The 26,299-nt window shown below is 40.2% G+C and overlaps 1 protein-coding gene across 1 annotated transcript in view; it reads left to right on the top strand.

Moving 5' to 3' along the window:
• The first annotated feature begins 233 nt into the window (after nucleotides 1–233).
• The window catches only part of nudC (nuclear distribution C, dynein complex regulator), a 332,523-nt gene continuing 306,457 nt past the window's right edge, over nucleotides 234–26,299 (top strand). Inside the window, exon 1 of the mRNA XM_067156732.2 lies at nucleotides 234–424. Within this exon, the coding sequence (XP_067012833.1) occupies nucleotides 347–424 (78 nt within the window). The 5' untranslated portion in view covers nucleotides 234–346. The remainder of the gene's footprint in view (nucleotides 425–26,299) is intronic.

Genomic DNA, 26,299 nt, shown 5'->3' with positions numbered 1-26,299 from the left:
TATCGCCACATCAGTCTCATAAGATTCCATCAATTTGCAGAGAGTCTCTCAGTATCTGTATTACTGGAAAGAATCCTCTTTCTAGAGTCCTCTTTCTAGCTCTTTCTAGCTCGTTGGCATTACTATTTTTTTGCTACTCGCAGGATGGAACTTTCAAGTTTTGGTTGTTCCATTGATTTATTCTTTGAATATGTTCCATTTATTCTTCCTCTTTGGTTGCTATGATACAGGATTGAGAAATTCACGTCTGGAAATCTCGATGGTTCTACGGACCGGTTGAGTCGTGTGTGTTGTGTCGTAACAGCGGAGGTGTTGGTGTGTTGTTGAAGGAATTTTGTGACAAGATATGCCAATGAAGGATGCTGAGCAATTTGATGCCATGCTGTTGGCGATGGCCCAGCAACATGAGGGGGGTGTCCAAGAGGTAATTTATGTTTTCTTCTTTTTATCTTGAGGAAATATGTTGATGTCGATCCCGTTGTATTTGAAACGTCGGGTGGAGGTTATGCATACTTTATCTTAAAATAAGCATAATAAGATGCAGACAAAAACCTTTAATAAGTTCCATAATTTGTAATGATTTTACGTATAATATTCGTTATTTTCGTGGTACTATCCATTATGTGAGAGGATGTTCTTGTGTCCAACACCTGTTCCACGTGATGAGTCTCGGACGCCAGCGTTTTGTTTAGGCGTATCCTGGCAGGTAGCTCACCGCACGGAAAACGACTGCTAGTCTATACTTTTGTTGCCAAGGCAGTAAGGCTTAAATCTCGTTTAAGAGTTTCAGATGAAGGGACTGATAGCATTTCATCATCATCATTATTGTGGTTATCATCTGTGTCGAAGTCAGGCAGATATGGCTTGGTCATCTCTAAATAAAAATAAAAAAATGGACCCACAGATTTTGGCTTATGCTACATCAAGTGAATCCTGTGTTTGTTGAGTTCTGTGCAGGGGGATGGGCACTATGAACATTGAAGCATATTCTTCAGAGTTCAATCTTCCCTGCTTTCACACTTAATGTCTTCATTATCAGTGTAATCCCATCTCGCTAAGGTCATTTACGATTGGCTCACACCTGATCTCAATCTGTGGAAGGATTTCTACTTCATCCAATTCTCTTTGCGGCCAGCTGATAAGCATTCCAGGGATATTGGGAGTCCTTCTTTTCTGTAGTTGTAATCTTGCCTATCAGCTGATGTGGTTAGTTCCTGTGGAAAAAAAAAGTGTTCCTGGATATGAGTCTTTGAACTGGATGTACATGATCATGTAGTGGATGAGCACTTGTTCTCTTGTCCTCTTCTTGTCCTCTCCTTATTCACAGCCACTTCTTTGTAATGGTACAGTTCCGATAAGCTTGATAGAGCTTGTCAATTGGAGTAGACATTAAACAACTTGTCACCAGCTGACTGGTTCCATTGAGAGCCATATCCACCTATTTGGTGCAAGATGACACATACCAAATAGGACATGGATACTCTGTAGTGGAATGATAAAGGGCCATTTCTGATATATGGGTAGTTTGTGGTTGGCAACCATCTTCATTCCAGCCAGTTAGGGCAACTGGTTATTCTGGGTGGAGCTTTTCTGTTCACAGATCATGCAGAGCTTCTTAAAAGCTAGTGTCAAAAAGAACTTTAGATAGATACCTGACTACACGCCCTCTCCAGGGACACCATGACCTTGACGTCTATGTGGGGGCTTGTGTGCTTGTTGATCCCGAGGGCTGTGCCAGTGGGGTATGATGCGCAAAGGTATCACCCAAATATCACTATAAAATTTGTCACAAATGGAACATAATAATTGCTTTTACACATATCAAGTGAAAAATCCCTGGCAAATTAAGAAATACCGTCGTTATTTGAGAAATATTAAAACATACTTAAGGCTTGTAGACAGGACTGGTTTATAGCTTATAAATCTCATGTTTATTCCGTATTGGCTCAACACAACTAAGGTTAAGTTAAGAGTAAGTTCCCACCTTCCAATACTTATCAATTTCTATATAATAGACTTATTAATTACATAATATAATCCATATAACCTCTAGTACATGTTTCGTTCCGATATGGAACATCTTCAGCTAAAATTGGTAAAATGGCAAGACAATTAAAATACATTGATGTTAAGATGATACATAAGCTAAAAGATATGATAAAATGGCTCGAAAATTAAAACATATGATAAAGATGATGAGATAAAGTTCATTCATGTTGGTTGAAAACACAACAAGTCAGTTTTCAAGTGGCGAATGAAGAACCTTATCGCTGTTTTTAATTCGCCACTTGAAAACTGACTTGTTGTGTTTTCAACCAACATGAATGAACTTTATCTCATCATCTTTATCATATGTTTTAATTTTCGAGCCATTTTATCATATCTTTTAGCTTATGTATCATCTTAACATCAATGTATTTTAATTGTCTTGCCATTTTACCAATTTTAGCTGAAGATGTTCCATATCGGAACGAAACATGTACTAGAGGTTATATGGATTATATTATGTAATTAATAAGTCTATTATATAGAAATTGATAAGTATTGGAAGGTGGGAACTTACTCTTAACTTAACCTTAGGACTGGTTTATGTCGTACTACGCTGCTGGTGCCGTCTTTTGTTACTTTCTTTGGGTCCAGGGCTAGCACCGTGGAATGGGAGGGCTATGTCTGTGGATTCTCATTATCTTTGTCCATTCGCTACTGGTGCCGTCTTTTGTTACTTTCTTCAGGTCCAGGGCTAGCACCGTGGAATGGGAGTGCTATGTCTGTAGATTCCCATTATCTTTGGCCAGTACAAACAGCAAAATGGAGGTCAAAAGAAAAATAGCATGATCCCTGGACCAATAAATATTTTTATTTCCGTTCGAACGAAAGTAGCTCGATCCCTGGACCAATAAATCACTAGTCCACTGAATTTTTCTTATGTACATTGGCCATACCATTTTGTCGCCTATTAAATATTGCATATCGCGATACAATTCATGAAATGATGTCATTGACAGGTGAAGAATGAAACGAAAGCAAAGAACTTCAGTGAACACAGATATCACACACGAAATTGTTCAAAGTGTAAGACAAAAGACATACGTGTGTCACTGTGAGCGCAACACCAAATGTACTTGTAAAGTGGTAAAGTACGTATTAATATTCTCCAAAAAACATATATTTCTTAATTTGCCAGGGATTTTTCACTTGATATGTGTAAAAGTAATTATTATGTTCCATTTGTGACAAATTTTATAGTGATATTTAGGTGATACCAATGCGCACTATACCCTGCCAGTGCAGAGATACTCTGCTCTTTATTCTTCATAACTATTTCTACCCTTCTATTCTCACCTTCATAAAATTTCATTCCTCTTCCTGTCTAGTCACCCTCTCTGCCTCAGATAGAATAGGTTAGTACGGAGGTTTTTATCCTCCTCCAATCACAAGTTTCGAGTCATGTTGAGGTGATGAATGGCTACTGGAAGAGTAGTCCTTAGCGACCCCCTCCAGATACCGGACGCCCTCTGGAATATTTAGCCTTGCCTTTTGTACGTCAGGGCTGTGCCGAAGGTTGACCCCTTATATCCCAGGTACTCGTGGGCCAATGCATGGGTTTCGATTTTGGTTTTTCTAATTCAAAAGGGGGTGGCACCCTCTAAAAAACTGCATCTAGTAAAGTGTGGAAAAGGAAAAGATATACATACGCCTGTGGTATTAGAAGATGAATGTGACAAATGGCTCCCTCGATTCCTGGTCGCCTCCAGGATCGATGGTCAGAGCTTGTTAGAAGAATGTCCATTCATGATTAGCAATGCAATTGAAGGTATTATTCGTGGTGAAGTTGATGAAATGTGAAATGGCTCCGTGCTAATTAAGATATCGACGGATGAACAGAGTCGACGGTTACTTGAAGCTAAAATGTTCGGCAATGTGGCAGTTAAAATTGAGAAGCACAAATCTCTTAACTCCTGCAAAGGGGTTATTTTCTACAGGGATTTGATAAGGGCTTCCGACGATGTTATCATTCAAAATCTTGCATGCCGAGGCGTTACCGACGTACGGAGATTAGAAGCGTGTCGGTGATAAGCTGCTCGGTATGGGCGCTTTCATCTTGACCTTTGACGCCTAGTCACTGCCTGAATGTATTGAAGTCACGATGTACCGATTAACTGTACGCCCATACATTCCAGCACCAATTAGGTGTTACAACTGTCAAAAGTTTGGCAACAACTCATGCGTTGCCGTGGTTCGTCGACCTGTGCTATGTGTGGAAAATGTGAGCATGCTGGTGTTGAGTGTACACTACCACCAATGTGCGTCAGTTGCACTGGCGTGCATGCTCCGATATACAAAGAATGCCCAACGTTCAGGGAGGAGATCATCCAGGAGATAAAAATACTGGATAAGCTTTCCTATCCAGATGCCCGGAGAAAGTTTAAAACTATGGCTGCTCCGGAGTTCTCCATTTCCTTTGCTGAAAAGGTTGCGAATGTACGGATCACACCACAAAGCTTTAATCCTGCAATAACTAGTTTAGAAAGACAATCTCCATCAACCAGCCATGAAAAAAGTGTTGCCACGACAAGTACAGATGGTCCCAAGAAGGTTCTCTTACCTTATGGGAAACCAAGAGTGTCATTGCCAATGTAGCCTGGGAAGTCCTCCCCTACCAGGGCGAGGCAAATAGGGCTGGAAATACCATCCCTCCTACCAAAGCCCAAATTATAAAGAAGATGGGGAAGTGGTAGCACACGCACTACAAGATTTGATCACTCAGTTACCTCCTTTCCTCATGCTGGGAGATGTGAATGCCTGTAACATACTTTGGGGTTCTCAGTCTTCCTGTGCTAGGGGGAGGATGCTTGAGCGATTGATAAACGTGTTCGATCTTTGCGTGCTTAATACAGGGAACCGACGCATTTCAGCAGCGCACATGGCACATTCTCACACCTAGATGTCACTTTGTGAAGCCGTGTGCCAGTTTCCCTGCTACGGTGGCAAGTACAAGACGACCTCTGTGATAGTGACCACTTCCCAATAATTCTCTCTCTCTCTTGAATCAAAGACCGTCTGAAGTACCCTAGTGCTGGTTACGTCGGCGGGCAAATTGGCCAGAATTTTCCAAATGCGCAGTGATGGCCGATGATATGCTGGAGTCTGTTGACGACCACGTTTCTTCCATTACTAGTGGAATTTTGGCTGCTGTAGAGGAAACAATTACTTCCTTGTCCGGTATTCCTTGCCGGAAACAGGTCCCATGTTGAACCAAAGAAATTGCAGCAGCCATACGTGATCGCCAACAGGCTTTTAAACATTATCGTTGGAATCCTACGATGGTTAATCATATCACGTTTAAGCGTCTGCACGCTAAGGCCCGTTTCTTGATTCGGAAAAGTAAGAAACTACGTGGGAAAACTATATTTCTTCCATGACGGCACATACTCCGTCATCACAAGTGTGGACAAAACTCCACCGTATTGTCGGAGTACAAAATGTGTCCTCAGTCCCCGGAATCTCCATTAATTGCAGACCACATCGTGTCACATTTCACAGATATGTCCAGCTCCGGGAGATATGACTATGCATTTCTTCCAGTTAAGCGCGAAGCAGAGGCACACTGTCTCTCTTTCGCCTCTAGTGCTTCGCATCCCTACAACGTTACAATAATAGTTAAATATTTTATTTATGGATCCACCTTTTCAATGCAAAGTTGTGCATATGTCACCACATTAAATCTCCTTTTGTGGGACTAGTTTAAACCAAATTGTAGGCCATCATCAGCCATAACACAAATCACACAATTACAATAATACACCAAAACAATGTACAGACACAATGTCATTAAAATGTGTGTAACCCTTGGGAATTCAAATTAAGACTAGTTACTCGAATGCATTATGTTAAAAGTGATTCAAGAATTAATGTAGTGACAATAACATTAAAAATGTTTAAGCTATGTACATAGCACGCATGTATCTAGGCAAGACGATAAAGGATAAAGGTTCTTAATGGTGATTAACACCTAAAAGTTGTACTAAGGCTGGTATTTTATAAGAGTTGCATTCTGTTAAAAAGTTCAGTTGAGCCAATGTCAAGTTGTATTCACAAAGGCATTAAAAATAATTAAACTATGTACATAAACATGTAATCAATGCACGTAAGTGTGATGCATGTTGTTAAAAATGTTGCTTTTGCTTCAAGGTCTGAATGTTTCGTTGCGCCTATAGGTCTGAAAAAATTGATGGATTCTAGAAGGTGGTAGAATTTTGCAGTTCAATGTGGACCGTGAGGTTGATCTTCAGCTGCAACGTGTGGAGCAGAGCTGGTTGTTTGGTTAGGCGCAACGAATCATTCAGCATTCAAGACCTTTAAGTAGAAGCAACTTGTTTTTTTAACAGCATGCATCACACTTACATGCATTGATTACGTGTTTGTGTACATAGTTTAATTATTTTTAACGTCTTTGTGAATACAACTTGACGTCGGCTCACTTGAACTTTTTAACAGAATGCAACAGTTGTAAAGTGCCAGCCTTAGTTCAAATTCTATGTGTTAATCTTAATCTTTATCCAAAGCACCCAAGCCAGTTCAGTTGTACAACTTCGTCCAATGAGTTCATTCTTAACTTACACTTTGTTTCCTCATTGCTCTCTACCTCTTTTTACCCGCGATCATTCTCACTACCTCCATGTCTGTTATTTCCAACTTATGAATAAGACATCCACCCAGCTTCCACTCCTGCACAGCGTACGCCAATAAGCTCACTTTCTTGCACAATGTCGTAAATCCCAGTTGCCAGTTTTATAGCAGGATGTACTGAAGAGGGTGGATGGAATGAATGGATAGCCGATGGTAAGGTGGGAAGAAATGTGAGATCTAATATAAAAATTAATCAAAAGATATTGAAGTTTATTCATCAGCCGCTATACAATAATGTATTCACTGAAGAGAGTAAAAGGGAGTATAGATTATTAAAGGAAGACGTAGGTACGAAATGAAGTGGGGCAAAAGGAGGAGATATTCTTGAGGATAATTAAAGATATTGGCCACATAGAAAGTGAAAACAAAAGGAATTTCTGGATAAACGAAAACTAGATACATGAATACAGCAGGTTAAGAAGCCAAAACCAAATGGATAAAACACCTGCCTTAATCTACTCTATGTTCAACAATATGAAGTCTTTTAACACAGACTGAGTAGGTCAGACAGCAGAGTGCTGGCCGTCTGAGCTCTGTCCGGTGGTATTTTAACACCAGCCTCGTATCGGTAGATTTACTGGAACGTAAACGAAAACCTCAGAGTCTCCGAAAACAGCAAAGAGTAGTTCAATTCAGCTGGTGACGCTGTATGGCACTGGAACGTAAACGAAAACCTCAGAGTCTCAGAAAACAGCAAAGAGTAGTTCAATTCAGCTGGTGACGCTGTATGGCACGATCTTTTAATTTGATTTCTTGAATTATGAATCACAGAGAACAGCAATGTGAGTCAACTTTGTTGAATACAAAGCTTGAACTCAATAGGTCACCACGTTTTCGAGTTCACCCTGCAGCTGCTCTAGCCGACAAACTTCTCTTTCTTCTGGCCTTAATCCCAGTACTGGGGTCATGATTGAAGCTGGTTTTATGGCTGGATGCTCTTTCTCACGCCAAGCCTATGTGGTGGGATGTATTCTGTGCTGTGTTGTGCATATATGAAGACAACTGTCTTGAGACGAACACAAAAACCCAGTCCCCGGACCAGAGAAATTGATCATAAACAGTTAAAAATTCTCAGCGGGGCCGGGAGTTGAACCCGGAACCCTGTAAATTGCAGGTCGTTATGCTGACATTTAAGCCAAGGAGCCATTCTTTGTCTGACCACAACCAATTGGCATACATAATTCCATTTGTTTGTAATAGAAGAATATTTTCTTGGAGAAAAACTGTGTTTTTTTTCCCCCTGATACATATTCAGTCCTCGAAAATATGTTGAAATATAGAAAACATAGAATGATTCAGTTATATTTTTTATCTAAGAAAGTGTCCGGCTCCATGGCTAAATGGTTAGCGCGCTGGCCTTTTGTCACAGGGGTCCTGGGTTCGATTCCCGGAAGGGTCGGGAATTTTAACCATCATTGATTCATTTCTCTGGCACGGGGGCTGGGTGTATGTGTCGTATTCATCATAATTTCATCCTCATCACGACGCGCAGGTCGCCTGCGGGAGTCAAATCAAAAGACCTGCACCTGGCGAGCCGAACGTGTCCTCGGACACTCCCAGCACTGAAAGCCATACACCATTTCATTTATTTTATTATCCGAAGCAACTTTTAACAGATTGTATTACATTCTAGAGCCTTGCCTAGATGAATGCATGCTATGTACATAGTTTAAACATTTTTAATTCTATTGTCACTACATTAATTCTTGAATAACTTGAGCTTTTAACAGAATGCATTCTAGTAACTAGTCTTAATTTTAATTTCCATGGGTACACACATTTTAATGACATTGTGTCTGTACATTGTTTTGGTTTATTCGATGTAATTGTGTGATTTGTGTTATGGCTGATGATGGCCTACAGTTAGGTTGAAATTAGTCCCAAAAAGGAGATGTAATGTGACATATCACAACTTTGTATTGAAAAGATTGACCCATAAATAAAATATTTAACTGTTATTGTAATCACAGTTCAATACGGATCAATTATAATGAAATTGATATCCCTACAATGTGCCTTTCACGGAGTAGGAGTTGCGGAGTGCACTTGCGCTATGCAGAGACACAGCTCCTGGACCAGACAAAATCCACAATCAAATGCTGAAGCATTTGAGTGACAGATGTCTCAAGGTTATCCTCACCCTATTATCGTTCTCAATATGTGATTTTTTTCTTACGAAAGAAAAATATCGCACAAGAACATGTTTACTTCTTTGTATAACAACTTTATCACTACGATACATATACTGTTCTCTTCAATCGTCCTTTTTTACTATTCTCACACTTGCGTTTTTTTATTCGCTAAAAGACAATTGCTCTTTTTTTAAACAATCTACAAAGAATATGTACATGTTTCACACCAATGATCTATTGGTGATGTTTCTTGGCGCCATATTGGAAGTCTTTGTGTGTTGATACGTCCATTGCTATTTCACAAGTTTTTAAAAATCCTGTCCACCGAGCTTGATAGCTGCAGTTGCTTAAGTGCGGCCAGTATCCAGTATTCGGGAGATAGTGGGTTCGAACCTCACTGTCGGCAGCCTTGGAGATGGTTTTCCATGGTTTCCCATTTTCACACCAGGCAAATGCTGGGGCTGTACCTTAATTAAGGCCATGGCCGATTCCTTCCCACTCCTAGCCCTTTCCTGTCCCATCTTCGCCATAAGACCTATCTGTGTCGGTGCGACGTAAAGCCAGTAGCAAAAAAAAAAAAAAAAAATCCTGTCCACTGGTACCTTATTCATCATAAACTGAGCATGCTAATATATGAGCAGGATAAGTATTCGACGAAGACCTAGTTTTAAGGTCTGAACTCCCTTTCCTCCGGTGCATCGTTGTTCTTCGCTTCTCTCCTTGAACGCTCTTCGGCATGGCGGTGTGCCTGTTGAATCTACCGCTGGTTCCGTACATGCCGTGTATCAGTACCCTCCGGTTCCTCTCCTTGTCATGGATGAAGTTCCAGTCACCAGTTCTCTTGATTGAATGTTCAAGGAAAAGTTCTGCAGGTGAGAAACCCGTGACACGATTAATCCGCTGTCTGATGGCCAGAAGGGACTTGTGTAGGTGTTGGTCCCACTTGGTATGTTCTCTGTCGACCAGGTGAATCTGAAACATCATTTTTAGCTCCTGGTTTCTCCATTCAGTGGATTCGGGTGTGGATGATAGATCGGTGTCATCCAGTGTTCAATTCCCCACTCCGACAAAGTTTGCAACCACTGTCTCGAAGTGAATTGACTGCCATTGTCCGTGAGTAGACACCGAGGATACCCATACCGACTGAAGACTTCTGTCCTTAAGAGTTGTACAATACATTCCGATGTAGCTTCGGGGATGGCGAATGCTTGCAAACATCTTCTGAATAGATCAGTCACCATGAGGATCCCCATTTTTCCCCGAGATGTCCATGGGTAGGGTCCCATAAGTTCAAGGGCGAGGATCTCCCAAGGTTGATGTGTTGGGCGTCTTCTCATGCTGGGACTCGTCTTCTGGTTGTTCGCCTTAGTGGGAGGACAGTTTGCACGAACAGAGTTCTTGATTTCCTGACGCATGTGTACCCAGAAGAAACGTTGCCGAATCAAAGAATAGGTTTCCTCTTAACCAGGATGACCGGCTTCTGGATTATCATGTTGTTTGTTCAAAATCCTCGCAGTTTGTGACTTCAAAATGACGACTGGAGAAGATCCAGGCAGGTGGGAAGTATACTTAAGTATACCGTCTTTGAGTCAGAAGTTCTTGTAACACATCTTAAAGTGAATTGGGACAGATCGACAAACAGTGCTGCGTTTGCTGATCCAGGATGCCATTCTGTTACAGGGCATGTCCTCAGTCTGCCACTTCCTTATTAAATCAAAATCGATTTCATTATTTCCTCCCTGGGTTGGTTTGATACCTTGTAGTTGGCCCAAGAATCTCTCTAATAAATTTGTGGCTCATTTCTGTCCTTCCTCATGATTTTTTTATAGACTGTCCGCAACTTGATTGGCTACGCCAGGAACATGACAAATTTCAAAGTCAAAATCGGCAAGGATCAAGGCCCATCGCATTAGTTTGGACTTAGTTCCAGAAACTTGGTTCAGCCACTGAAGTGAAGAGTTGTCTGTAAAGAGTCCGAACTTCCTTCCTTCTAGATAACCTCTGAACTTCCCGACAGCCCATACGGCTGCTAATGCCTCCTCCTCGGCTGTATAATAGTTTCTCTCAGGAGCAGAAATTTTCCTACTGGCATACTCAGTTATATCCTTGCCTCCTACTCCTCTCTCATGGAACACTACAGCCCCAAGACCGATGTCACAACCGTCTGCAAGCAGACCTCCCATCTTGTATCCAGATATGCTAGACTTGGAGCATCACAAACAGATCTTTTTAGTTCCTGGAATGCTGTTTCTTTCCTTTGGGTCCATTTAAATGGTATGTTTTTATTGAGGAGGTCGGTTAGTGGAGCAGCTTTCGTTTCAAAGTGTGGTACAAAGCTACTGTACCACCCACAGAGGCCTAAAAATTGACGTACTTGGCATTTCGTACGAGGCGTTTCCTGTTCCTGAATGGCCCTATTCTTCTCAGTTTCTCTCCAAACCGTTGTCCGTCAGTACATAACCTAGGTACTCAAATGAGTTTGATGTGAACTGACACTTCTTGACTTCTCAGATATGAGCGAATGATGTGGGTAGATTTGGGAGTTGGGAGGAATTAGGACGAGAATTGTCTCGGTGTATTCACCATGTGAGGGTGCAGATAGGGATGAAGTTGACAAGTTTATGAAGCATTGAGTGACATCGTAGTTAGGGTCGACAACAAGGATAGGATAGTGTTAATGGGCGATTTTAATGCGAAGTGGGAAATATAACTGAAAGACACGAAAGAGTGTTTGATAAATGTGGGGAAGATATGGAAGCTAATGGGAATGGGAAGCATTTGCTGGACTTCTGTGCTAGTATGGGTTTATCAGTTACACATACATTCTTCAAGGCTATTCACCACTACACATGGGAGACTAGGGGTACCAGATTCTAAAAAGGCTTATCAGAAATAGCTCCAAACAAGGGCGGATGCAGACTGGGAATTGTACGTAGATGAAAGAAACAGAGCAAAGCAAATAGTTATTGAATCCAAAAAAAGTCATGGGAAGATTTTGGTAATAACCTGGAAAGGCTAGGTCAAGCAGCAGGGAAACCTTTCTGGACAGTAATAAAGAATCTTAGGAAGGGAGGGAAAAAGGAAATGAACAGTGTTTTGAGTAATTCAGGTGAACTCGTAATAGATCCCAGGGAATCACTGGAGAGGTGGAGTGAATATTTTGAACATCTTCTCTACGTAAAAAGAGGTCTTCCTGGTGGTGTTGCAAACAGCCAACTTCATGGGGAGGAGGAAAATGATTTTGGTGAAATTACGCTTGAGGAAGTGGAAAGGATGGTAAATAAACTCCATTGTCATAAAGCAGCAGGAATAGATGAAGTTACAGTAGATTGAAATGGTGAAGTATAGTGGGAAGGCAGGAATGAAATGGCTTAGTAGATGGGTATGATTAGCATAGAGTGATGGTAAGGAACCTTCAAATTGGACAAAAGCAGTACTGTAATTCCACATATCTATAAGCAAGGGAACAGGAAGGATTGCAACAACTATTGAGGTATCTCTTTGGTTAGTATTCCAGGCAAAGTATTCACTGGCATCTTGGAAGGGAGGGAGCGATTAGTGGTTGAGAAGAAGTTGGATGAAAACCAGTGTGGTTTCAGACCACAAAGGGGCTGTCAGGATCAAATTTTCAGTATGCACCGGTAATTGAAAAATGCTATGAGAGGAATAGATAGCTGTGTTTACGTTTCGTAGATCTCAAGTGCAGAAGTTCCTTTGTCAAACGCCAGCAGAGTGTGGTAAAGTGCAAATCATTGTTTTCTAGTGGGCTATGTCTGACTTTGATACGTCAGTTATATTGTTCTTCCAGAGTTAAATAATAATGATAATATTTTTACATCCCACTAACTATTACAACGCGTTGTCTTTAAAAACCTCGTAAGTCCGATTTTGGTCATTTTTAGGGTCTTAAATTTTTTTTAAATGCGCTCTAACTGAACTTAAAACCCTCCCAAGTCTGGAGGAACCCTGCGCCTCTATTGGCCGAATTAATAAGCTCGTACGTCCGAGTGAGCTGTTAATAGATTAAAAACCTTGTATGGGAGATTTACGAGGAAAATAAATTTATGCTATTTGACTAACTTAAGAACCTCGTAAGTCTGACATACTGCTTTTTAATGCCAACAATGTTACGATTTTACCGCCAGTGCAACATCGTAAAGAAGAGGACAATAGAGTTATAATATACGCACCTTTCACATGTTACCTCCTCTGCGAACCATGTGACCTTGCCGCGGTGGGGAGGCTTGCGTGTCCTAATGATGCAGATAGCCGAGCCGCAGGTGCGACTATATCGGATGGGTATCTGTTGAGAGACCAGACTAACGAATGGTTCATCGAAAGAGGGGTAGCAGCCTTTCGGTAGTTGCAAGGGCGGCAGTCTAGATGATTGACTGATACGGCCTTGTAATAATACTCAACATGGCTTAGCTGTGTAGATACTGCTACACGGCTGAAAGCAACGGGAAACTACAGCCGTAACTACCTCCCGAGGATATGCAGCTCTCTCTCTGTATGAATGGTGTACTGATGATGGCTTCCTCCCGGGTAAAATATTCCGGAGGTAAACTAGTCCCCCATTCGGATCTCCGGGTGGGGACTACACGAGAGGGGGCTGTCATCAGGAAGATGGATACTGACATTCTGCGAGTCGGAGCGTGGAATGTTAGAAGTTTGAATCGTTGTGGTAGGTTAGAGAATCTGAAAAGGGAGATGGATAGGCTAAAGTTAGATGTAGTTGGTATAAGTGAAGTACGTTGGCAGGAAGAACAAGATTTTTGGTCAGGTGATTACCGAATTATCAACACAAAATCAAACAGGGGAAATGCAGGAGTTGGTTTAATAATGAATAAGAAAATAGGGCAGTGGATAAGCTACTACGACCAGCATAGTGAAAGAATTGTCGTCAAGATAGACAAGATAGTGCAGGTTTATATGCCTATTAGTTTAGCGGATGATGAAATAAAGAATATATGAGGAGATAGAAGATTTAATGCAATATGTAAAAGGTGACGAGAATCTAATTGTGATGGGAGACTGGAATGGAGTGGTAGGCCAAGGAAGAGAAGGTAATACAGTAGGAGAATTCGAATTGGGACAAAGGAACGAAAGAGGTAGTCGGCTGGTTGAATTCTGCACTGATCATAATTTAGTCCTTGCCAATACGTGGTTCAAACACCACAAACGGCGGCTGTATACGTGGACGAGACCTGGAGACACTGGAAGGTATCAAATAGACTTCATTATGATTAGGCAGAGATTCAGAAACCAGGTGTTGGATTGCAAAACTTTCCCAGGAGCAGACGTGGACTCTGACCACAACTTGTTGGTCATGAAATGCCATCTGAAGTTGAAGAAATTGAAGAAAGGAAAGAATTAAAAAAGATGGGATCTAGACAAGTTGAAAGAAAAGAGTGTGAGGGATTGTTTCAAGGAACGTGTTGCACAAGGACTAAATGAAAAGGCTGAAGGAAACACTATAGAGGAAGAGTGGATAGTCATGAAAAATGAAGTCAGTAGGGCTGCTGAAGAAATGTTAGGAAGAAAGAAAAGATCAACTAAGAATCAGTGGATAACTCAGGAGATACTAGACCTGATTGATGAACGACGAAAATACAAGAATGCTAGAAATGAAGAGGGCAAAAAAGAATACAGCCGATTAAAGAATCAAGTGGATAGAAAGTGCAAGGTAGCTAAGGAAGAATGGCCGAAGGAGAAGTGCAAGGATGTCGAAGGCTGTATGGTCCTGAGAAAGGTAGATGCTGCATACAGGAAAAATAGGAAACCTTTGGAGAAAGGAAATCTAGGTGTATGAATATTAAGAGCTCAGATGGAAAGCCAATTCTAGGGAAAGAAGACAAAGCAGAAAGATGGCAGGAGCATATCCAACAGTTGTATCAAGGTAAAGATGTAGATAATTTGGTTCTGGAACAAGAAGAGGCTGTTGATGCTGATGAAATGGGAGACCCAGTTTTGAGGTCATAGTTTGACAGAGCTGTGAGTGACCTAAATAGGAACAAGGCACCTGGAATTGATGACATTCCCTCTGAATTACTGACTGCCTTAGGAGAAACCAGCATGGCAAGATTATTTCATTTAGTGTGCAAGATGTATGAGACAGGAGAAGTCCCATCCGATTTTCGGCAGAATGTTGTTATACCTATTCCCAAGAAAGCCGGTGCTGACAGGTGTGAAAACTACCGCACCATTAGTTTAGTGTCTCATGCCTGCAAAATTTTGACACGTATTATTTACAGAAGAATGGAAAAACAAGTTGAAGCTGAGTTGGGAGAAGATCAATTTGGCTTCAGAAGAAATGTAGGAACACGTGAAGCAATCCTGACTTTACGTCTGATCTTAGAGGATCGAATCAAGAAGGACAAGCCCACGTACATGGCATTCGTAGATCTAGAAAAGGCATTTGATAATGTTGATTGGACCAAGCTATTTATGATTTTGAAGATGATAGGGATCAGATACCGAGAACGAAGAATTGTCTACAATCTGTATAAAAATCAGTCTGCAGTGATGAGAATCGAGGGCTTTGAAAAAGAAGCAGCAATCCAGAAAAGAGTGAAGGAAGGCTGCAGTTTGTTCCCTTTCCTTTTCAATGTTTACATAGAACAGGCAGTAAAGGAAATCGAAGAGAAATTTGGAAAGGGAATCGCAGTCCAAGGAGAGAAAATCAAAACCTTGAGATTTGCCGATGATATTGTTATTTTATCTGAGACTGCAGAAGATCTCGAAGTTGCTGAATGGTATGGATGAAGTAGATGAATATTGTTACTTGGGTAGTAAAATAACTAACGATGGCAGAAGTAAGGAGGATATAAAATGCAGACTAGCACAAGCAAGGAAGAGCTTTCTTAAGAAAAGAAGTTTGCTCGCTTCAAACGTTGATATCGGAATCAGAAAGATGTTTTTGAAGACTTTCGTGTGGAGCGTGGCATTGTATGGAAGTGAAACATGGACGATAACTAGCTCAGAAAGAAAGAGAATAGAAGCTTTTGAAATGTGGTGTTACAGAAGAATGCTGAAGGTGAGATGGATAGATCGAATCACGAATGAAGAGATACTGAATCGAATTGGTGAGAGGAGATAGATTTGGCTAAATTTGACAAGAAGAAGAGATAGAATGATAGGACACATCTTAAGACACCCGGGACTTCAGTTGGTTTTTGAAGGAAGTGTAGGTGGTAAGAACGCTAGGGGTAGACCAAGGTATGAATATGGCAAGCAGATTAGAGCAGATGTAGGATGCAATACTTACGTAGAAATGAAAAGGTTAGCACAGGATAGGGTGGTATGGAGTGCTGCATCAAACCAGTCTATGGACTGATGACTCAAACACAGATCTAGAGAAAGCATATGACAGGGTACCAAGAGAAAAGATCTTCATCATACTGGGGGACTTGGAATTAAAGGTAGATAATTAAAATCAATCAAAGGCATTTATATTGACAATTGGGCTTCAGTGAGAATTGATGGTAGAATGAGTTCTTGGTTCAGGGAACTTACAGGGGTTAGACAAGGCTGTAATCTTTCACCTTTGCTGTTTGTAGTTTACATGGATCATCTGCTGAAAGGTATAAAGTGGCAGGGAGGGATTGACTTAGGTGGAAAGGTAGTAAGCGCTCTGACCTACGGTGACTACTTGGTGTTAATGGCAGATTGTGCCAAAAACCTGCAGTCTAATATCTTGGAACTTGAAAATAAGTGCAATGAGTATGGTATGAAAATTAGCCTTTTGAAGACTAAATTGATGTCAGTAGGTAAGAAATTCAACAGAATTGAATGTCAGATTGGTGATACAGAGCTGGAAACAGGTAGATAATTTCAAGTATTTAGGTTGTGTGTTCTCCCAGGATGGTAATGTTGATTGCTGGTACAAACAGGTGGGAACAATAGCAGGAGGGTACTCGGAGTGAGGAGATAAAGGCTAAGTTAGGAATGAACTCGATGGATGAATCTGTACCACATAAACCGGCTTCGGTGGTGGGGTCATGTAAGGCGAATGGAGGAGGATAGATTACCTAGGAGAATAATGGACTGTGTTACGGAGGGTAACAGAAGTAGATGGAGACCAAGATGACGATGGTTAGACTGTTTCTAATGATTTAATGATAAGAGGTATAGAACTAAATGAGGCCACAGCACTGTTTGGAAATAGAGGATTGTGGCGATGTTTAGTAAATTCACAGAGGCTTGCTGACTGAATGCTGAAAGGCATAATGGTCTATAACGATAATGTATGTATCAAATCCTTGATAAAACTCACCGGTATATCTATGATTTCAGTAGAGTACTTGGCTTAAAGAAAGGTACAACCCTCAATCTGGTAATGCATGGGATGAGTTGCCCCTCTGACTGTTGCCACCTTAGCAGGACGAATAAGTTTTAATAATTTTGCCACATTCATGCTCACAAACGAGTGTTAAGCTTGAGTGTCAAGGATAGCGATTAAAGGCTTATCATCAATCATCAAGTTAATAGCCGGGTGGAGTGGATTAGGTTTCAAATCACTATAGATTTGACCAATATGTTTACCTTCTAGCCAGATGTCATATATCTGAGGCTTCTTCATTCTTCCAGAACCATCCTTACCCAAATTCGAATGGTTCCAAGCTAGTTTTCCGGGCATTGGCCTTTAAAATGCCTGGTCTGCCCGCATCGGTAGTATTTCCGGGGTTCTTCCGCTGTTCAGGTTTTCGTTTTGAGGCATGGTAACTTGTTTCTTCGTCTAATTTTGCTACAATGTGATGGAGCTCTTCAAAGGTTTTTGGTTTTGCCACCTTAACAAGCGATCGAATGTTATCATGTGGCAGTTTAATTATACAAGGGACGCTCATATCAATATTTTCCTTTTCGTGGACTCTCTTAAAGAGCTGGAGTTCTTGAATTACGAAAGCTGCTGCTCTCATACCAATGGGTTGCGCTTCAGTTAGGAACTTTTTTTGTACCGAAGTTTGGACAGACCCTGAATGAACAAATTCGTTCATAAATTCCTCCCAGTCGAGTTTGAGCCCTTTAATGTTCTGCCACCAAGCCCCTGCTGACGCTTTTAGCTGCTGGCTGACAATTTGCAAGTATATTTCCGTGGATTTATTTGTCCTACCCAGTAGAGACTCCGATGTGTTTAGAATTGCCTTACGACACTCCTCGAGTCTCCCATGAAATTCCGATAGGTTGTCTTTTGATTACTCTGGGATCGACCGGTAACCCAAGGGGGAGGTCCATACCTCTGCTAGGTTGACCACTGCCTACGGAAATGTTTTTCTCCAGGTTTAAAATTTTTCTGTTAACCTCGGATTCAAACTTTGTAAATTTCTGGCCTACTTCAGTTTTAAAACTGTTGGATTCCTGCTCGATTTTTCCAATTTTCTCCTCGACTTTGTTTTCCAAGGTGTGTATATCACTTAATTTATCTACATCTAATTCTATGCTGCTGATTTTGTCATTCATTTTTGAAATATCTTCTTTCATATCTTTGACCCAGGAATTGATTCAGCCCTTTATTTTTTGAGAGTGGGCCTTGATTTTCCCTTCGAGTTTTTTAGATTGGATCTCGGTGTTTTTAGACTGGGCCTTGATCAGAGTAGTTAATTGTGCAAACATAATGCTTACCCGGTCGTTGGTTTCCTTCTCCAAGGTGACTTCAAAGTCGAAACAGCCTGGGTCCTCCTCGTTTTCTGTCAGATCCTGGCGCAGCCTCTCTTGTAACTCCGCCTTGCTTCCAGCCGTCGGTAAACCTCGGGATGCCAGTGCCTTCCGTAAAATCACCGTAGTCATTCGATCAATCTTCATCGCTGAGTTTCGAAAGTCCTGTTGCGGTCGCCAGTTTATCGTTCTCAGTATGAGATTTTTTCCTTATGAAAAAAAAAAAATCACATGAGTACACGTTTACTTCTTTGTATAACAACTTTGTCACTACGATACGTATACTGTTCTCTTCAGTCGGCCTTTTTCTATTCTCGCACTTGCGTTATCTTTTTTATTCGCTAAAATACAATCTTTTTAAAACAATCTACAGAGAATATATATACATGTTTCACGCCAATGACCTATTGGTGATGTTTCTTGGCTCCATGTTCGAAGTCTTAGCCAATATGCCTATTTGAAAGGATGGTTAACCGGCATCTTGTGTGGGCCATGGAAAAGGAACGTCTCTTGTCTAACTACCAGTGTGGTTTTCGCTCCCATCGGTCTGCGACTGATCATCTGGTTAGACAGGAGAGCACCATTCAGGGGGCCTTTTTCTGGAAAGAACACCTAGTCACTGTGTTTTTTTGACCCAGAGAAAGCTTACGATACTACCTGGTGATTATTATTATTTATAAGCTTCATGTCCGTATTGATTGGTATCACTATATAGAAATAATATGAATCACCACCTTATCAATACACTATTTTATTTACTACCAAACTGGTAAATAGGGTCAATACCGGTTTCGACCCCTAGGGGGTCATCCTCAGTTGACACATATAAATATCTATAAAAACATCACATATAATAGTTAAAGTTTAAAATTGATGTGTCGTTAGTATACTGGTAAGTACATATGCATGTATTATGGAATTTATAAGTTTGTTCTATTAGAGCTATTATGTAGATTTTCTGTTTCTTTGTAAACAGTATCAAAAGTATTGTATTGGATGTGGTTCATCCATTTGACAAAATGCTAGTGGATTGAATATGTACATTTGCTGAGAGGTACATGCTATTCTATTTTACAGTTTTTGTTTTACATAATATGGGGTAAAATTATTACATTTGCACATATATGGTGATATTAGGTACAATGTAGGGTGTTAAAGATGTACTATTTGAATTTACAGTATCCTGATTACATTTCATGTAGTGGTTGTAAGGTTTACTGATTCACTTGTTTAGTTCAGTTAAATGCATAATGACCTTGTTGGTTTAAATTCTTATGATTAAAATATTGGTATGTAATACCTAGTTAACATGAATCCTTAATATTAATATATAAGTTTGTAGCACCTCTTATTCCCGTTTTCAGTCTTAAAATAGAATTGTGTCTTGACACTTTATTTTGTTAGACATATAAAAGTCTTGTTAAAATAAAACTTTGGGGCTAAAACCGGTATGAAATACCTATTTAAAATACATTAGATAATGGTATTGATATGTGGTGCTATGTGCATATTCAAAAAATCTAAATGAAATATAAATATAAATTGGTGACAGTACTGTAGGTTGTTGTGTTGTAGTTAACGGCTGGTCCATTAAAAATATATATGTTTACTTGAATAGGATCGATCACATGCTGTACGCGTTACGAGTGAAATTGCGTAATATATTATAGTAATAACTGGTAATTTTGTAGGATACTGCTGTTGTAGTTGGAAATCTTGAATATCATTGAGAAAATGTTCTCATCTTGTCGCGTGTCGAATACAGGTTGAGTAGGTCACCATTAAGAGATGAAGTGCATATTGGATGTCGTATATATAAATTAGGTTGTACGTTGGTTGTATCGTGGAGACGTGTTGTAAATTAATATATGTTGGCTGTTGAGATCGTGTGCTCCAGACAGCCATACAGAGCACACGATCTCAACAGCCAACATATATTAATTTACAACACGTCTCCACGATACAACCAACGTACAACCTAATTTATATATACGACATCCAATATGCACTTCATCTCTTAATGGTGACCTACTCAACCTGTATTCGACACACGACAAGATGAGAACATTTTCTCAATGATATTCAAGATTTCCAACTACAACAGCAGTATCCTACAAAATTACCAGTTATTACTATAATATATTACGCAATTTCACTCGTAACGCGTACAGCATGTGATCGATCCTATTCAAGTAAACATATATATTCTTAATGGACCAGCCGTTAACTACAACACAACAACCTACAGTACTGTCACCAATTTATATTTATATTTCATTTAGATTTTTTGAATATGCACATAGCACCACATATCAATACCATTATCTAATGTATTTTAAATAGGTATTTCATACCGGTTTTAGCCCCAAAGTTTTATTTTAACAAGACTTTTATATGTCTAACAAAATAAAGTGTCAAGACACAATTCTATTTTAAGACTGAAAACGGGAATAAGAGGTGCTACAAACTTATATATTAATATTAAGGATTCATGTTAACTAGGTATTACATACCAATATTTTAATCATAAGAATTTAAACCAACAAGGTCATTATGCATTTAACTGAACTAAACAAGTGAATCAGTAAACCTTACAACCACTACATGAAATGTAATCAGGATACTGTAAATTCAAATAGTACATCTTTAACACCCTACATTGTACCTAATATCACCATATATGTGCAAATGTAATAATTTTACCCCATATTATGTAAAACAAAAATTGTAAAATAGAATAGCATGTGCCTCTCAGCAAATGTACATATTCAATCCACTAGCATTTTGTCAAATGGATGAACCACATCCAATACAATACTTTTGATACTGTTTACAAAGAAACAGAAAATCTACATAATAGCTCTAATAGAACAAACTTATAAATTCCATAATACATGCATATGTACTTACCAGTATACTAACGACACATCAATTTTAAACTTTAACTATTATATGTGATGTTTTTATAGATATTTATATGTGTCAACTGAGGATGACCCCCTAGGGGTCGAAACCGGTATTGACCCTATTTACCAGTTTGGTAGTAAATAAAATAGTGTATTGATAAGGTGGTGATTCATATTATTTCTATATAGTACTACCTGGTGATACGGAATTCTCCCCACACTACACCAGTGGGGATTTTGGGGAAATTTGTCAACTTTTATTGAGAACTTCATGTCCCTCCGGCTCTTTAGAGTCAGGGTAAGGAATGCTTTTTCTCAATATTACGTATGGGAAAATGGGGTAAGTCAGGGATCGGTACTGAGTGTCACGCCGTTCGCAATTGCCATCATTAGAATAGTTGCCATTGCTGGGCCTGCAGTTGTTCCATCGCTGTATGTAGATGATTTAGTGCTACATTACAGCTCCGGAAGGGTGGCATTTGCTGAGAGACAGCTACAGCAAGCTATCAACCGAGTCGACAGACGGGCCCTGCAACATGGTTTTCGATTTTTACTGGCGAAAACCTCAGTTGTACACTTACGTTGACATCGGCTTGTGCATCCTGAACCAGAGCTCCACTTGCGAAACAGTGTCTTACCAGTGTTAGACACCTGCAGATTCCTGGGTTTCCATTTTGATAAGAGACTAACGTCGCAGCCCCACATCAATCAGTTGAAGGTTGCCAGTACGAAGGGACTTAACGTGCTTAAGTTTCTCAGCGGCACTTCGTGGGGGGCTGACTGTGCGGTGCTGCTACGTTTTTACATGGCAACGGTCCTCTCCCGAATTGACTATGGAAGTGCGGCTTATGGCTCAGCATCAAAATCTGCACTCAGCCTTTTAGACAGTATCCACCATAGTGGAGTTAAGCTGGCAACGGGAGCTTTCCGTACTAGCCCCATTCCCAGCCTACTCGCTGAAGCGGGAGTTCCGTCTTTATGGATAAGGAGGCAGCAGTTACTCCTCATGTACACTGCATGAATTTGTGAAATGCCGTTACATCCAAGCAATCAATGCATCTTTGTACCCAATACCACCGGCCGAAAGCCACATGGCCGGTCGGGTTTTGAATTGATAGCTTTTCACAATACTTAAAAGAAAGTATAGAGGTTCCACCTTTTCAATACACTGTTATTAAGTTGTACACCTAGTCGCCATGTTTTTTGACCTGCAGAAAGCTTACGATTACAGCACAGCGGGAATATACAAGACTGTCACGTTACAAATGAACTTCATCTGAATTTACTTCTTTATAAAAAGTGTTGATATTTCTAGGTACACCCTTTTGACTGTGAATAACGTCTTATATTTGTTATGTGTGTTTATAATTGTTTATGATTTAGTCCTTTTGACCTGTTCTCTAATTGGCTGATGACACTTTAAATGTGTCAAAAGCAGTCCCAAAGTTAACATGTAACTTAATATTGGTACAACTTAATAACAGGGACAAGGTGGAACCTCTATACTTTCTTTTTAGTTTGTGATTCTCAGTTCATTACGGAACAATTATGAAGTTTTTAACTTTAAATTGATAGCTTGTGTCGTGATTTAAATATAGATATCGGTGGTTGTCTTGAACAAACTTTTAGCGAGGTACCTCCGTGGTTAGTTCCGTGGCTGGAAATACGCCTAGATCTTCTCCGTGGACCCAAGGTGAACACGGATTCCTCCGTTTATCGGGGGTATTTCCATGACTTCATTCACCAATATCCGGCCGCGAGACAGATCTTCACGGATGGTTCTAAAATCGGAGAAAATGTTGGTTGCTCTTTCGTCACCAAAAATATGAACTCTAAGAACTCTCTTCCTAGTGTATGTAACTAGTTTCGACACTGGTGAGCATCATCTTCAGCCAAATATGAGAACAGGCAATCATAAATAAACTTATCATTACATCAATGAACATATAAACACTCTTTAATATGGGACTTACGGCCGGTCCCCACTGGTTAACATTTAACATGTTGGAATTGACGTGTATACTGTGATTGTGTCTTCCAGTCGTCTTTGTGTGTTAACTCAGAATGTTGATTTTAACGCTTCTAACATGTTTGCGCGTTTTCCGCTTCAAGTTGAAAACATGTCGAGTCAATTAGTTGTTCGTGAGATGTCGGCAAAGTTTCAGCAACTTCCGTGCTGTTTCCATTCCAACAGAGCCTAAACGACACAAACGACGTACTTCTCGCGAAGTAGGATTGTATTTACAACACTCCTCAAGACTTTCTCTTTGTTATAACCTACAAATACAGTACGCGCACGTATGCTGTTCTCTCTGCACTATACCTGTACTAAAATTTACAGTCAGAAATGGAGCGGAGCAAGGAGATTACTCTGGACTTAATTAATTATAATAGAAAGGCCTTGTTTGTGGGATGTCTCATCAAAGGAGTACCGAGATAAAGCGAAAAAAGCAGACAGTTTCCAGGAACTCGAAATTATCTATAATTGTTCCCGCGAGTGCATCGAAAAAACTAGCGCCCCTCTGCTCCCAGTACGGTACAGTCGAGAATTGTAAAAAGTTCAAAAAGTCGGGGGCGGGAGCGGACAAAGTTTATACTTCAAAGTGGTTTGCTTTTGAAGCAGTGAGCAGGATGAGGAGAGGTAATGTGCCTATTAAAACTGCATTTCTAAATCATAACAAGAAGCAACAGTGGCAATAACAAAGGCCAAGTACTCTTCATCTTTTTTGCTAGTGGCTTTACGTCACACCAACACAGATGGGTCTTATGGCGACAATGGAATAGGAAAGGGCTAGGATTTGGAAGGAAGCGACCGTGGCTTTAATTAAGGTACAGTCCCAGCATTTGATTTGTGTGAAAATGGGCAACCATGGAAAACCTTCAGGGCTGCCGACTGGGATTCGAACCCACTATCTCCTGGATACAAGCTCACAGCCGCGTGCCCCCAACTGTCGAACCACATATAGAGTTTCTCTGTAAATATGACAGTCCCAGCTAGAACGACACTTAAACATAACATAATTATTTAACTCAAGATGGAATCTTGAAATTCCTGAGTTCTACTTTGTATAACATTTCATTTATGACAAGACTTTTTATTTAATTGAGAATCTTACGGTTCTAACTTGAACTCAATACTTTCAAAGTTCTCACTTGAGTGAAAAGAATTATGTTGAAGTGTCGATTAGGGAAATGAATTTCATTTTATGGGTCCGTATAGAATTTTGATTAAACCAAATAAAATAATGAGTTATTCCACCTTTTCAATACAAATTAAATAGTTGTTTATTAAATAAACATTTAATGGGACTAGTTTTGTCCTATTTAAATGTCATCTTCAACCATATCACGTGTAGAACAAAGTATTTGAAACATGGTTGTTTTAAAGATGGTCTTGAAACAAATGGGCCGATTGCAGAAACAATGACTAGTTTTAAGCCTTAGACAACGTCTACCTAAACAACATCTAAATCGAGCACGATCTTGCATTGCATAAACAATGTTCAGCCAATGTTCAACTAGACATCGCTTAAAGTTTAAATGTTGGTTTGAAAATGGAGATAGAAGTATCTTTCATGCAACTCTTTGCCTGTCGCAACCAATGAAATTCGTCGGTGCGCGCGCCGAACGCCAGTCAGTTGTTGTGTCTTCCTACACATTACTCAAATATGGCTAAGCATGAGCATGACTTGCCCACAGATAAGCGTATCGCTTTCGGTGGAAATTCAATCTCATAATATTATGGACACTAAAGTGACAAGCCACCGTATAGGAAAGTGTAGCTTTGATTATAGCATTGTTACAGCGAGTGTAATCTACTCGTAAATACGGTAGCTTCGACGAAGGGAAGATGAAGCTATAGTGATGTGTAACCGAGTGTGTTGTACGGGCTATATAGATGTAGCTTGCATTCTGGTGGTTGTAAGTTTGAAACACATCATCGGCAGTCCTGAAGATGGTTTTCCGTAGTTTCCCTACTTTTACACCAGGCAAATACTAGGGCTGTTATTATGGCCACAGCTCTTCTTCCACAGTCCTTAAACAATAATCACCACCATTACCACCACTTGCCTTTTCCTATCTGATAGTTGTCAAAAATTTATACGATTACATATATATATAAACCATATACAACCTACTTTTTAGTTTTCACTATTATGTGTGTTTACTTGGCAGTAATTATAAGCGAATCCCTCCTGGTTGATGTATGTAACAGCCCTCTGACGATTGGGACAAGTTATTCTGATAGTGGAAGTGACCTATAATTCCATGGAAATTACCCCCATGTGCATAATAAAATATATCGATTGCCAAGAATATTGTATTCAAGTTGACAGTTACCGGACTGTCCCTTTGTCAGTCTCAAGAAACAAGTCTCTTGAAAAGCGGCACTTGAAGATCTATCTTCCCGTACATGTCAAATGAATTGCTGTGATTTAGCAGTGGGAGACCCACAGAGAGGCAGTCGGACTAACCTTTCTTCAGTGAGAATTGATGGTAGAACGAGTTCTTGGTTCAGGGTACTTGCGGGGTTAGACAAGGCTGTAATCTTTCACCTTCGCTGTTCGTAGTTTACATGGATCATCTGCTGAAGCCCAGTTGTCAACATAAATGTCTTTGATTGATTTCCCTTGCTTATAGGTAGGTGCAATTACTGCTTTTGTCCAATCTGAAGTACCTTACCAACACTTCATGCTAATTTTACCACTTTATGAAGCCATTTCATCCCTGCCTTCCCACTATACTTCACCATTTCAGGTCTAATTTCATCTGTTCCTGCTGCTTTATGACAATGGCATACCTGCCAACTTTGACCTTTCCATGCCTCTCTGCGCTGTCCAGAGTTTCCCTTTCGTAAATTCGTTCATTGTCCAGGTCTCACAGCCATAAGTCAGCACTGAAGGATGCACTGATCAT

This window comes from Anabrus simplex, chromosome 1 (genome assembly GCF_040414725.1).
Source record: "Anabrus simplex isolate iqAnaSimp1 chromosome 1, ASM4041472v1, whole genome shotgun sequence".
NCBI classification, from domain to species: Eukaryota; Metazoa; Arthropoda; class Insecta; order Orthoptera; family Tettigoniidae; genus Anabrus; species Anabrus simplex.
The sequence above is the reverse complement of the archived record's forward strand: the minus strand, read 5'-3'. Positions and strand labels throughout refer to the sequence as shown.